The sequence below is a fragment of the Pogona vitticeps genome, chromosome 5, assembly GCF_051106095.1.
Source record: "Pogona vitticeps strain Pit_001003342236 chromosome 5, PviZW2.1, whole genome shotgun sequence".
Classification (NCBI taxonomy): Eukaryota; Metazoa; Chordata; class Lepidosauria; order Squamata; family Agamidae; genus Pogona; species Pogona vitticeps.
In genome coordinates this window covers 45,730,390-45,743,941 of record NC_135787.1, presented here as the reverse complement: position 1 = coordinate 45,743,941, position 13,552 = coordinate 45,730,390, and the positions used below count along the sequence as shown (strand labels likewise).

General features: G+C 38.1%; 1 protein-coding gene and 1 long non-coding RNA gene across 15 annotated transcripts in view; one reads left to right on the top strand and one right to left on the bottom strand.

Moving 5' to 3' along the window:
• The window catches only part of TRIM2 (tripartite motif containing 2), a 72,339-nt gene that overhangs the window by 35,675 nt on the left and 23,112 nt on the right, over window positions 1-13,552 (bottom strand). For 4 of the 14 annotated variants that reach the window (XM_020781356.3, XM_078394782.1, XM_020781352.3 and 1 more), the window contains exon 2: window positions 1,386-1,567. In XM_020781356.3, coding sequence (XP_020637015.1) covers window positions 1,386-1,519 — 134 coding nt within the window. In that variant the 5' untranslated portion in view covers window positions 1,520-1,567. The other 10 variants (XM_020781363.3, XM_078394784.1, XM_020781359.3 and 7 more) reach the window with 8 other exon arrangements.
• LOC140707565 (uncharacterized) overlaps window positions 5,320-13,552 on the top strand; it is a 22,487-nt gene continuing 14,254 nt past the window's right edge. The window contains exons 1-2 of the long non-coding RNA XR_012087700.2: window positions 5,320-5,405; window positions 11,046-13,552. The exon at window positions 11,046-13,552 is cut by the window's right edge and continues 14,254 nt beyond it. This is a non-coding gene — a long non-coding RNA (uncharacterized LOC140707565). The remainder of the gene's footprint in view (window positions 5,406-11,045) is intronic.

The window sequence follows — 13,552 nt, the reverse complement described above, 5'->3', positions numbered from 1 at the left end:
GGCATCACCCCTAATGTCTTTGTAAACTGCAGCACTGCTTTCTAACTCTTTGGTTTTCCTAGTAAGCACAAAGGGCTACAGAAATTTCTACTCAAGTTTGCTTCACTTCCAAGTAGACATCTTCACATCATCAGGAATGCTAAAGCAGGTTTCCTGGTTGTGTATGTGCTTCTGTTCACATGCAAGTGAATGTATTACTAAAAAGCTCTTTCTGAGCTTCCCTCAGAGCTCGAAACACTCATGTTTTAGTACTACAACTACAGCCAATGCGACCTGTGGTTGGCTAGCTACAGTCCAGAACGTAACTTCTACAAACTCCAACTTCCCTGCTTAGCACAGGGGAATTAGGAACATGAGGGGCGGGGCTGGGGTATGGGTGTGATAAATTATTGCAAATTTGCTTGTTTGCCTGGATTTTAAAAGTTGGATGTTTTGATGATTTAAATAAGAAACATTTAAAAAAAAATTAAATCATGATTTAAATCAACTTGATTTTTTAAAAAATCCTTGATTTTTGTTCATCCTACCTGGAAACAGCCTGTTGAGAAATCAGTGAATACTGCATGATTTCTCATGCCCAGTGCAACAACTGGACAAGAATCAGTGTTTTTCCCATTCAAGTTTCTGCAATTTATACAACATGCCTCTGTATAAAATGAGTATCTTTCTCTTCTATGAAACAAATTGTGTGTGCCCCTCCCCCACAGTATAAGCACAGAAGAACAGACTAATTATTCAAAAGGAAACAACTATCCAATGCTTTTGATTTTTTTAGGTCCATGCAATATAGTGGCAACTACTATAATTTTGACAGTTGTACAATTTGCGCAAAAATTGTTCTCACAAGCACAAGAACTCTTGTTTGCAGTGGGAGAAAGCATCACCACTTAACAAGTAAGGAGAAATATTCTGCAGTTCCTCAGTCTTGTAAACAAGAAAGAACTTGAACCAACTCCTTTTTACACCCATGGAATTAATTTCCCATGTTAAAGTGCCTAAATTCATAACTTGGTGGGCCAGAGGGAAATCATTCTGCCTTATATCATATAAATGTACTGACTGTAACCGAAGGTTGGCTAACAGTTGCAATAAAAACAAGCATGCTTACTTAAATGGCACCATGAAGTTTTATATGACTTTCGCACATTCCTCCCTAATAATCTGAATCCTTTTCTTTTGCCTTCAAAGTAAAAGGAACTTGAGAGCATTTTAGCCTTTCCATTCATTAAACTTAGTTTTATATTTCAGATGAACTCTTCAACCAAATTGAAGGTTCACAGTTAATCAAATGTAACCCGAGACATCTACAAACCAATCACTGCTGTCCTTGAGCGAGATCAACCAACTACAAAGCACTTCCTCTGAAGAACAGAAATATTTCTTACCTCTCACAGAAAGTGTGCAGACAGGGGAGCACTTTGGGGTTCTTGTAACGGTCGAGGCATATGCTGCAGATCAGAAACTGTTTGTCAATCTGACGCACCACAGGACTTGGGATGTTGGCACCTTCACTGGCCATCCTAGACCACTGACATGTGGGTCCCGCTCCTGTTCACCCTGCACGCTGCTGAAACATTGAAAGGAACAATCAAGGGTTAGAGGCAAAACCATAACTCTGCCGCCACCACTGCGGTATAGGGGTTAGCGTGTTGGAGTAGGACTCAGGAGACATGCGTTCAAATCCCACTTAGTCGTCAAGCTGACTGGATGATCTTGGACGGGTCTTACTCTCACGTCCTGACTGACTTCACAAGGCTCTTGTGAGGATAAAGTACAAAGAAGACCCAGGCATGCTACCATGAGGTCACTGAAGGGGAAATGGATATAATTATAATAAATGAATAATAAACAGACCTTAATACGCTTTAATAATAAAGGACCTTAATGTGCTTTATTCTGATTCAAGTATTATATTAATGAGAAGGGCATCTAGAAGTTTTACAATTTTAGACTGGCACTGTTAGACTGCGATACTGTTGGATGTATTTTTTATGGAGGAGTTTGTGGGGCTTAAGTATTAAGCTATCCAGAGCAGTGCTTACACTAATGGTGCAGTACATAAGTAAAATAAATAAATAAAGTCCCACCATACCACATCAGTGCCTGTGTAGCCTGGGGCGGATGGAAGATAGGGCTAAAACACCACATGGAGGGCACCGGGTTATTTTCCTATGCTATAAATTCTTTCTTAAAAGTCTATCCAGTGGTTATGAACATCTATATTGCATTTTTTTATTTTACCATCATTTATTTTATGTATAAATATATAGATAAATATAACCGATTATACTGATGTCCCACTAAGAGCCATTTACATATAACTTTCAGGTAGTCTCCCATCCAGGAACTGATAACGCTGAATCCTGCTTAACCAAGAGTGTGATAACAAAATGTCCTTGTTGACAGAGGCCTCTGGCTATATGAAAAGCTGACATGTATTGGTTTATGGAATTTTTGCTGACTCAACCAACAGGAAATAGCAGCAGCATGTAAACCAGATGGGCACATATTTCTGATGCCCAGAAGCACTGCAACTCAATGGTCAAGCACATGGAAGTTCCATGTCTGATATTTCCTGATGTAAATTAATAGAAAACAGTTTTCTCTGCTTGAAATATGGCACCAGCAACCGAAGAGTACAAATAAAAGTCCGATATGGCTTCCTGAGTTTCTAGGAATGTTCTTTAACGCAAGGCCAGCCAACTGGTGAACATCAACACATGGGTAATGTCTATAGCAAAGACCTTGCATGTATGGCTTTGTAGATCCATGGACCTTTCATTAATACCAAGAATGTAAGAAGGTGTCTAAAAACAAACCAGACCATTGGTTCATCTATTTAAACACTCTCAACACTGACTGGCTTCAGGGTTTCATACAAGGATCTTTCCCAGTTGTGTCCTTAGATAAGAAAGTGGGTGCTTCTCGGGATGCTTGGGCTACAATACAAAGCAAGTGGTACTGAGTGAAAAACCTTCTCATAATCAGTTGCATAATAGTTAGTTTTGATGTGCAGACAATGTTAAACAAAGGGGTCTGCTCACAAGAAGTGCAGTTGTTCCTGACACTGCGTGGCACTGTTATGCATGCTTTCTTTAAAAAAAATTAGTTAATAGGGCTTACTTCTACCAATTGTACAGAACATTACACTGCACTCAGACATTCTTTCCTGATGTCAGAAAGGTAGCCATGGGCTCTCAATTACTCCTTCCTCCTCCTCTTGTATAGGTTAATACACTGTTTTCTAAACTAGCCAAAATATATTGTACTAGTTTATCTGAGCTGTGAAATTATATTTGCACAAACCCTCGGGAATTTCTGAATCCATGCAGTGATTACAACTTGAACCCTTCCGCCGCCCCCTGTCTTAGAATATTATAATTTAATATACTACACTGGTTCATTGTTAGATGTTACACTTAACAAACAGTAAGTTTGTTCACAAGCTTCTTATGTTTAGAAACATTATTTTTCAGGAGATAACAGGATTTCCTAATCACCTGGAAATATAAATATGCACATAATGCAATGCATCATCAAACTCCAGCAAATCCTGGATAAAAGAGCTCCAACCGTGCTAAAAATTGCATTTAAAGCCATGATGAGAAGCTGTTATTTTCAGGGTGGGAAAGGAGTGCCTCTTACTAATTTTCAAGATAGATAGAGGTGGTGACAGATGTACATTTAGAGTGGACAAAACAGATAAATATTGACCATTGAAGACTGAGAACTGCTTCTACAATAAAGTCTGGTTAGCTGAAAGAAGAGCTTTGAAATGGCCATCAGCCTTTGATAAGAGATCAATGCTTGCATTAAGAAGTCTTCCAGCAAATGACATCATCTTAATTTTTTTCCAGCAGGTTTCTGATTATAAAGAAACAGAAAGAAATTCCTGATTCTTTCTCAAAATGGCCTTTAAGGTTCAGGCAGAGTAGCTGCAGAATCAGTTTGTGCGTATAATGCAAAATCCTCAATAGCACATGTAAAGAAAGAAGCCCCTAGTCTGTGCAGCCACACCCATCTGGGACTGATCTCCTTCAAACAGACAGATCAAGAATTCTTTTATAGAGCTTTAATGAATATATTTATCTGTATCAATTAACACAGTGGGCAAAAAAAAGTGCAATGATGATTGATGCTTTCCTGTTCAAAATGTACAGGATTTTCATATAAAGACCCTATACTCCACCCAACCAGGCTGTGATTAGACTCTGAAAGAGCAGACTAAATTGCCTACCACTTATCAATGATTCACAGAACCCAGAGGTCTAAGCCAATGCATTATGAATGACTAGGTTTCCAGTAGCAACGTTTGCAATAAAACACCCAAACTCTCAAATCTGTAGACAAGGATGGATCCACTGCAGTAGAAATACTGCTTCAGAAAGAGAGAGGATAAGACATCAGTAGAATTCCACAAGCGCAGCACTTTGGAAGGGGGAAAAGCCTTTACTGGTGAAAAGTGTCTATAACAACAGTTTATTATTCCAACACTAACCTATTTCTATAAATTCACGGTCAAATGATTTATTTTTAAAAATCAGCTGGAAAGTCTCTTTTCTCACACACAAGACAAAACATGTTTTCCCTTTCACACTTTTTCTTCCCCATATAATTTTAATTAGTTTGATCCCTTATTGTTTAAAGCACTTACCTAACTCTAAAGCACGTGACATGGTTAATCAATTTCAACATACAGCAGGGATCGGAGAGAATAAAAGATTTTAAAAAGCATCAACTACTAGCTACCAGACAGGCACAAGACCGAACAAACAGAAAAGCTTGAGACATACCCATCTTCACAGGAAAAAAAGAGCTTAACTGGTACAATGCCAAGTTAGAAATCCTTCTCAGGACGGAGCTGTGCCTTGCAGTCATCCAAATGAGCCAACCATAATTATAGTAATATAGCAGGTTTGAAAGCCTCACATGTGAAACTGTGAGACAATCCCTATATGACAGCACAGTCGCTACTTAGGACAGCCACGGCGGATTCCTAGCTTTAAGTGACAATGCTCCATTCCGTGAAGAGAATAATGGAAGGAATGAAAGGAGGCCCAGTCAAGCTGTCATTAATTCTTGCCGCTCCCCTCCAGGTCACTGACGAGTGGAAGACCCCCCAAAGGATTCCAGCCAATCAATCTTTATTGAGTACATCTTTCTCACTTCAACCCTGAGCCTGAAAGACTGCAGCAAATGGTGCAAGGGATTGTGGGATAGGGATGCAGCATTGAGCTGCAATGAGATTCGCTGGGTGGATTTTTTCCCCCTCCTTTCCCCTTTTCTAGTCAGCAATAAGCTGTTTCAAGGCTGAGGAGCGTTGCTGGCCCATTGAATTTGATCACTGGAATGTTATTACAGCACCAGCAAGCAGGAACAGCCTGATGTGGCCATAGAAGACATGGGTAAGTATCTTCTTACAACATAAAAGAATTGAATATTAGCACTCTGATTCTATATTTATCTGGAGGGCTTGTTTTTTTATTTCTTGCTTTATGAAAAAGTAGGGAAGTCTCTTTTTAAAAAAATCCTCTCTATGCCACTTGTCTTTTTTTCTTTTTAAATACATAGCTCTTATGTCCTTCCATGTGTGATGTGGTAATCAATAGGTAGCCAGCAAATTTGCAAATGTTGAACAATGCAGGTTCACAGATCACTAATACAGTATTAATGTAGAAGAGATTATATGAAAAGGAAGAACTGATGCATCAAAGTAAGAAAGACAGAAGAAAGATGTGATGGAAGAAAATTTGCAGAAGCAAAACTGCATAGCTACAGTGTGTGTTCTTTGATGCATACTGAGGAACTCTTTATAAGGAAACCATTTAATTTTTCTAAAAATTGCTTGGGACATATTTTATGCTGCAGCTTCTCTAGGCAGACAGGCCAAACCAGTCATCCTACCCTAAAAGTCAGCTTACTTTAAAGCAATTAACACACAGTTAAGAACATGCTAATATTTTAGAGATTACTACATGATACGTTCTTTCCAAATTATGTAGAAACCAAATTGCTCCAATTTTTAAAATTAGCTCTATCTTCTAGTATATTTGAAAAGTTAGTTTTCAGTAACCTTTGAAGTAGTATATGCCCCGGATATATTTTCTTCAAAATCTCAACACTGGGATACAGTATATTTTCCTAAAAGTTACAACTGTTTCGAAATGGCTTTTTAAATATATTACCAAGTCTAAACAAACGTTAGTCACATTAATGCTGCCAAATTGCAGCTAGCAATCTTGCCAATCAGATACTACAAGTGCATAGAGTAACCACTGTGCCAATCATTTAGTTACTTGCTACAATTTGTTCCTTATAAATATGCCACTTTTCTAAAAAATCAATGTGTAATTCTGGATGGACTAAACCTTCACACTCTGTATTTAGCAGTAATAACTATAATTCTTCACATTACCTTGTTGGCCATTTTCTAGTCCAGTGGTTCCCAAATTGCAGTCCCAGATGTTCTTAGACTGTAATTCCCAGAAGCCTTCACCACGTGCTGTGCTGTCCAGGATTTCTGGGAATTGCAGTCCAAGAACATCTCATGACCCAAGTTTGAGAACCACTGCTCTTGTCCACCTTGATTAAATTGAGTCCTTCCAATGAAATACAAGAGTCAAAACTCACAACCATGCTGTGAAGTGCCACACTGTCTGGAGTTGATAAGAAGCCATGGTACAAAATAGCTGCAGAGTCTCTACTTGAAAGGGCTCACAGCTTTGAAAAGTTACTCCAGCCAAAATGGACACTTGCTGGTTCCAAAAAAGTAACTATAATTCTTCACATTACCTTGTTGACCATTCTCTAGTCCGGTGGTTCTCAAACTGGGGTCCCAGATGTTTCTGGACTGCAGTTCCCAGAAACCTTCACTACATGCTCTGCTGGTCAGGATTTCTGGGAGTTGCAGTCCAAGAATATCTGGCGACCCAAGTTTGACAACCACTGCTCTTGTCCACCTTGCTTAAATTGAGTCCTTCCAATGAAATACTGTACAAGAGTCAAAACTCACAACCATGCTGTAAAGTTTGACTGGAGACCAAGGTTGATTAAAAATGCTCAATTAAACACAAGTAGAACTTACACTGGGCCAGGCATGCAGTAAGATGCCTCACTCTCATCCCTAGTTTTAGCCCTTGTTTTTCAGAATGTGTGAATAGGGTTTACATCTCAAATAAGTGAATGTGGTTTACATCTCAAATAGCTCTCAAGGATACTTTAGGTGCACAGAGAGATAATCCCAGTTTGGGTCACATTACTATTTCCACCAATAAACCATACATAAAGATAAGTAAAGAAAGTTGTTGTGTCTGGATTTAACTGACCTTTTACATGCAGTGTTTCTACTTCCAAAAAGAGTAGGGAACTACAGAAGAAGACTAGTGTGTCTTTAGGGAGAATGAGCAATCTTCCTCTAGCCTTTTCCCTCCTAGAAAAATTAGGTGTCCATTTCTGGCTCTGTGAATTATTTGTGGGCATATTAGAACAGTGAAATATTCTGCTTGGCTGAATGTCATCATTATTATTACATACAGAGGCTAATGTCTGACTGCTTTCCAAAACAGCAAATCTTGGCCTTGTGGAAGAAGCCACATGGCTATTGGAAACTTGTTCTTTTACAAAGAATTTTGAACCATCTGATGATGGACATCTACCTAGATATCCTGGATGCTGCCTTCTGCTTTCACTTGACAGCACATGGAATTTGAAGAATAGTTGCTGAAGTAGTATTCTCATTTCAATACAAAATGAGAGTTTTTTTAAAAAAAGAACTCAATCTGAATTTGGACCAATATGCAAGATTTATAAACTATGGATACATGATATAGCCAAAAGCAAACTAGCTCATTCAACCCAAGTTTCAATCTACTGTTACAGCTATAACAACAGATATTATTTGACATAAGCTTTCATGGACTAGTCGGTTGTACTCTATTGATGCTGATGTCAAATAAAATGTCTTTAAGGTGGCACAAGATTTTTTTGTTACAACAGATGGAAATCATTTCCAAAGAGGATTCTTCCAACACATCCCTCTGTATTTATAAACAAGCTGCCTACTACATGCAACGATTCCAAAGTTAGATACATGTTGTCATTGTTGTTGTTGTTGTTGTTGTTGTTTTAATATGCTTACAGAGTTTATTTCAGGATCACTACAAGCAGCTTCAATCGCGTGGCCAAGAAGCAGAGTGAAAATACCATCAGTTAAGCTGCAAAATATTCTGACTGGTTCTCCCCCTATATTGTACATATACACTTCACATGCATGCATGCACAGTGCTCCTACCCACCTACAACCACATGAGTTCAACACTGAAGGTGTTGAAATGGTCTGCTTGTCCCCAAACACAACATCTCTAATTCAGCCTCTGGAAATTTGCACATCTCATATGTGCTCTGTTACTATGGTAATAAAAGCACATTTACTGATTTATCTTGTATTTCCTCTGAGGCATTCAAAGCAACATATATGAACTTTACTCCCATTTTTATGGTCCAAGGAGAGCTTCCAGGCTAGGTGAAGATTTGATTTCCTGTCTCTCCTATTCTAGTCAAGTATCTCAAGCAATAAATAAATAAAGGCTCAGAGACTCAACATAACTCACTCTGAAAATTTTGTGGCAGGCAGGCACTTGGTCTATGAGCTGCCTATAGTTTCAGTTACTACTCAGTACAAGTTATACAGCCTGACACGTTGTCTAAAACTGGTAGTAATCCCGGGAACAGATTATTCTGCATTGATAGCAGGAAGGACAAATAAAATGTTGTGTTGACATATACAGTATACCACCGCATAGAGCTAGAACACACTCTGAGCAGTTTACAACACAATTATGCAAACAACAACTTGATGTTTTCTCTTCCACTGGTATGTTGTATATAAACTGCCATTTTCATTTCATTGGGTTTGTCTAGATTTTTCAAAAGAAGGAGGAAAAAAAGTTTTCAAAATTAATCCCATATTTTAGTTTAAGATTAAAGGCGGCTCTTGTATCAGAAGATCACTGGATATTAAAGTGAATTCCAACACTACCTTTTTCCATTTGCTTTCCCACAAGAAGTGATCAGAGCATGCTATGAAATGTTGCCATAATCTGTTCTCTCAATGATATTAAAATATCCAACAAAATATCAAGCATGTTTGTTTGTAAACTCACCCGGTCATAAACAGAGTTAGGACAGGAAGTTCTAGTACACAACCTGCATATTTCACATGTCTAAGATTAGCCCCTTGTCTTAATTTAGCTATGCTAGACTTAACTCCCTCCAATTCACAGAGATGGACATAGAAAGCCAACATATTCACTCAGATGAACATTTCCAGTTCAGTGTTGAATTGGTCTCTGTTACATTTCAGGAAACTTCTGGCCACTGTTTGGCAGGCTAAGTATGATATATTTAGAGATATCAGATATTAAATCCTTGAATTAAGGCACTTGGCCAGAATCCTCCTGGAAACAAAAGGGCAATCACACAAGCAGTTGTCCACCCCTCTGACAAGGTGTATGTCATATGACTGATCATGTACTAGTCATTAAATCTGGTTGGGTCTGATTTCATAACTAATGCATGAGAGAATATCTGTGTGATTACCTTCCCCAGTGTGGTTTGTCCAGCAGGACTTTGGCCTTAATGTTTTATTTGCCTTATAGCCTTCAAATATTCACCACAACGACCCTCAACTGCATTGAAATTTTAGTCATAACAGATAGAGCTTGTCAATGATCTGCTATAATGAAAATGTTAATATTAATTTCATGACATTTTTGGACAGAAAAAGTTCTCATAATAAAATATTCAGAAAATGTTTGAAAAGGGGTGTTAATGGGAGCTTTTCTGACATCCTGTCTGCAAACGGTACCATCCACATCACCACTCTCAGAAAGGTAAGGGGCCTATAGTTCCCTCTGAAATGTAGTTTTATACTAAATAGCCCAACATCGGCCTCACATTTGTACCACAACATGAAGAATAGAAGGTTTTCTAAGAATGATAGCCTACCACCATCAGCAGACCCAGAACTAGAATTAGTTGTTTTTTTAACAAATAACCAATTTATCTTATTTCTGCTATAAATCTTTAGCTTAACATTATAGGAGTATTTGATTTAAATTACAGGCCGGGGTAGAAGCTACTTGACAAGCTGACTACCTCTTCCAAAGTGGGTACTGAGATCATAGAGATCACCATTGATCAACAGTTCCTACTGTACCTTGACCAATTCGGCGTAACCCTCCAACAACTGGAAAAAAATATAGTGGTTTCAGAGTCCCATGGTTAACGTTTAAAAAATAATGTTCTCTGGAAGAAAACCAACACTCAGCAGCCTTTCTGTACAATGAAACTGGGATGATTTGAATGGTCCATCTCCAAAGGTCTCTGTACACTGCAAAACAAGGTCAAACCTACTGCTGAAGGCTTACTCGGACTGAGAACAAATTAGCAAGTAACACAAGGCACATAGCCATTAGGTTTATTGTCTCCTTGTATGACTCACACGAATGGTTACTTGTTTGATGTGATGACATGCAATACTTTTGTGATAATGTTGCATAATAACAATACACGATTGCAGTGTCACACATTTTGGATATCAACCATTCATTACAATTTGTCCTAAAGATAGCTTAGGTTTTAAGCCTGTTTCAAGATATAGAATTCCTACTGCAGTCTCCAACTACTCTCAATTTCTGAAGGAGTTTCTCTAGATAAAGGCATTGCACACAGAAAGAAGTCCAGGATATAGCTGGATACACATTTCTTAAACTGTCCCCAATTCATTACTGTGTTGGTGAGTGCCACAAGCTCAAAGGACTGATTAGACAAACTGCTGACTCATCACTGGTGGAAAGGTCTCCAATATTCAATGAATTGTAATGATTTTCAGTATCATGTACATTTGATATAGTAAGACTACAGTATGCAATTATTTTCCAAAAGACAGTGAGACTCAACATTAAGTTTCAAAAAATGCCTCCAAACCATATGGACTATAAAGACATGTTTCTTATCTCTAATTTCTTTCATATATCTTTATATAGTTCTAAAATCTATGGTGCCTAGCACTGAAAATTGCTTTTAAAAAAAACAACCCCTGGCCAGTTTCTACTGAACAGCAGAAAAACAGAACAGCAGACAGAACTACGATAAAGCCACCAATTCTTTCAGACTTTAAACAGATATCTAATTTTTCCCAACAAATTAAAATGAAAATAGAACTGACTACCTTGCGTCGTAGTTTACCTTTGCTGTTGAATGTCTTTTCTTCACCAAAATAAAGAAGAAACTCGTTTAAAGAACACAAAAGGGGATGTGGGGATGGGGGTGTTTTTTTTTTAAATCAAGGAAACTTTTTTGCTGGAAGATTTAGTTATATTTCTGTATTAAAGAGAGTTTCTTATATTTCATATGCAAGAAATCTAGCATTGCTTCAGGTTTCTAAAATCATAAAAAGAGCAGGAAATGGTTGTTTTATGTTCTCACGATTTTTCCTGCTTATGCAGCATTCGACACTCTCTCCAGGCAAAAAAAAAAAAAAAAAATCTCTTCCAGCCAACCCCAGAAACACAGAACAGGAAAAATCCTTTTTAAAACTTCTTTCCTGAGCTTCTAGCTGATATTCAGCATTCTCCAGCGTTAGTGAGCAAATTCTAAAATAGATGTTACTCATCTGCAGCAAGAGACCTTCAAAGTGCCAACTTCTGACCTCACAGGAGGCCTCCACCCCTCCTCCCAAAAACAAACTTGGAGGAGGAGCGTATTTCTCTCTCTTCTTTCACACTCACATCAGCACAGCAGAATGCTGTTAAAAAAACCTCAGCTGAAGCGTCTTCTTAACACTTTCAGAGAATACATCTGAATGAAAATCAGTGCAAGGAACTACAGGAAGTTTTTACAGCCTTTAGAAAAGCAATGGTAAAAGAACATTAAGAGCCCACTTTGAAAATTTAAGGAATGAAGTCATTGGAGTTCAAACAATTTTGGAATGCTCGTCACAGGACAATAACTGGTAATCTTTTTCTGTAGAGGCAAATTGAGCTTTTCGTATAAATAAGGGCCAGGAAATACACTGAACTGAACTCCCTTAAAGAAACAAAAGAGAACGGCAGGAAATGGAATGTGTTGTTAGAGGAACACAAAAGACATGGTCAGACCAGTTGCTGGTAGAATTTCACAAATGTTAGTAATCTGAATCTCAGAGAGACTGAAAATATCCAACAGCTGGCTGTTTTAAGTTGCATTAATTAAAACAATAAACAGTGTTCTTGTTGTTTAAAAGTCAGTTGTATGTGCAGAGATGATTGATAATAAGGTCTATTTTCAGCATTTGAGAAGCTTAGGTACATCTGAAACATTTTCAGATCCCATTGGTGCAAACGAATATCCCTCCAACTCGTCTAAAAACAGACCCACAGACTATTTCTTGAGTTCTTGCCCTATTTCCACTCTCATATCAATATACAAGTCTTCCTTCCTACCAAATCAGACTTGGAAGTGGGGGAGGAAATAAGAAAAACACCCAGTGCAATCAACACAGAACTGGACTGTGTACAGAGCATACATCATTTCTTTCAGATTGTTCAAAATGCTCAGATGGCAGAAGCTTAGTGGGAAAGCTAAATCCTTTACACGACCATCCCCAGCTGACCTGATTCATGATCTGATGTAATCACAGAAGAAAAGAGAATGAGGCTTGCAAACACCACATTCCCTAAGCAACTCACACAATTCACTGAAATGACAGCAGCTCTCCCAGGTGGTGTGTTAGGATTGCCAAGGGCAATATTGTCATAATATTATTTCTCTCATCTGACCCAAACCAATTACATAAAATGTTGAAACTGCTCAGCTGTCCTCAGTTTCTTGAATAATTTGCACACAGATGTGTAAAAGTAACCAAAGCAAGGCAGAAAAGTGCATCAGCTTATTCCACTTTCAAAACAGACAGGGAATATGCTGGTTCCCATCTTGCTAATTGTTAATACAAGTGAAACATCAGGGACAGGCAAAATAAACACAGGTGACACAGTCAGAAACTGGAGCTCATAGCCCATCAAGTTAGTTGCTATTTTAACCTTCCTCATTTTGCTGCAGAGCTCAGACGAGCATACTGTAATCCAATGACAACCTAAATTTCTGCAGTGAAACAAGAAGATAAACTTTTACCATATCCTGAAAAAAAACCCAAACACAAATATTGTTTTGGGATGCAGCCTAGATTTTGAAAATCCTAACAGCTCTTTTTAATTTTTAAACCTATAATCAAAGATGAAAAGAAGTGCCCTAGAATTTATAATATATTTATATCTTCACCTATTTTTCCTAAAAGGTTGATTAATTGAAACCTACAGCATTTAATGACCCTAAACAGCAATAGCATAATGGCCAGTGGCCAGTACCTTGTTCTGTAGTTCTACGGGTCCATCAGGAATGACATCAATGGCAGCAGCAGATTGTTACTGATTAAAGAGTTGCTGACTTGATTCTGAGTTGCATGTGACTCACGTTCAATGAGACAAAGTCATGCACAAACTGAAATCAAAACAGG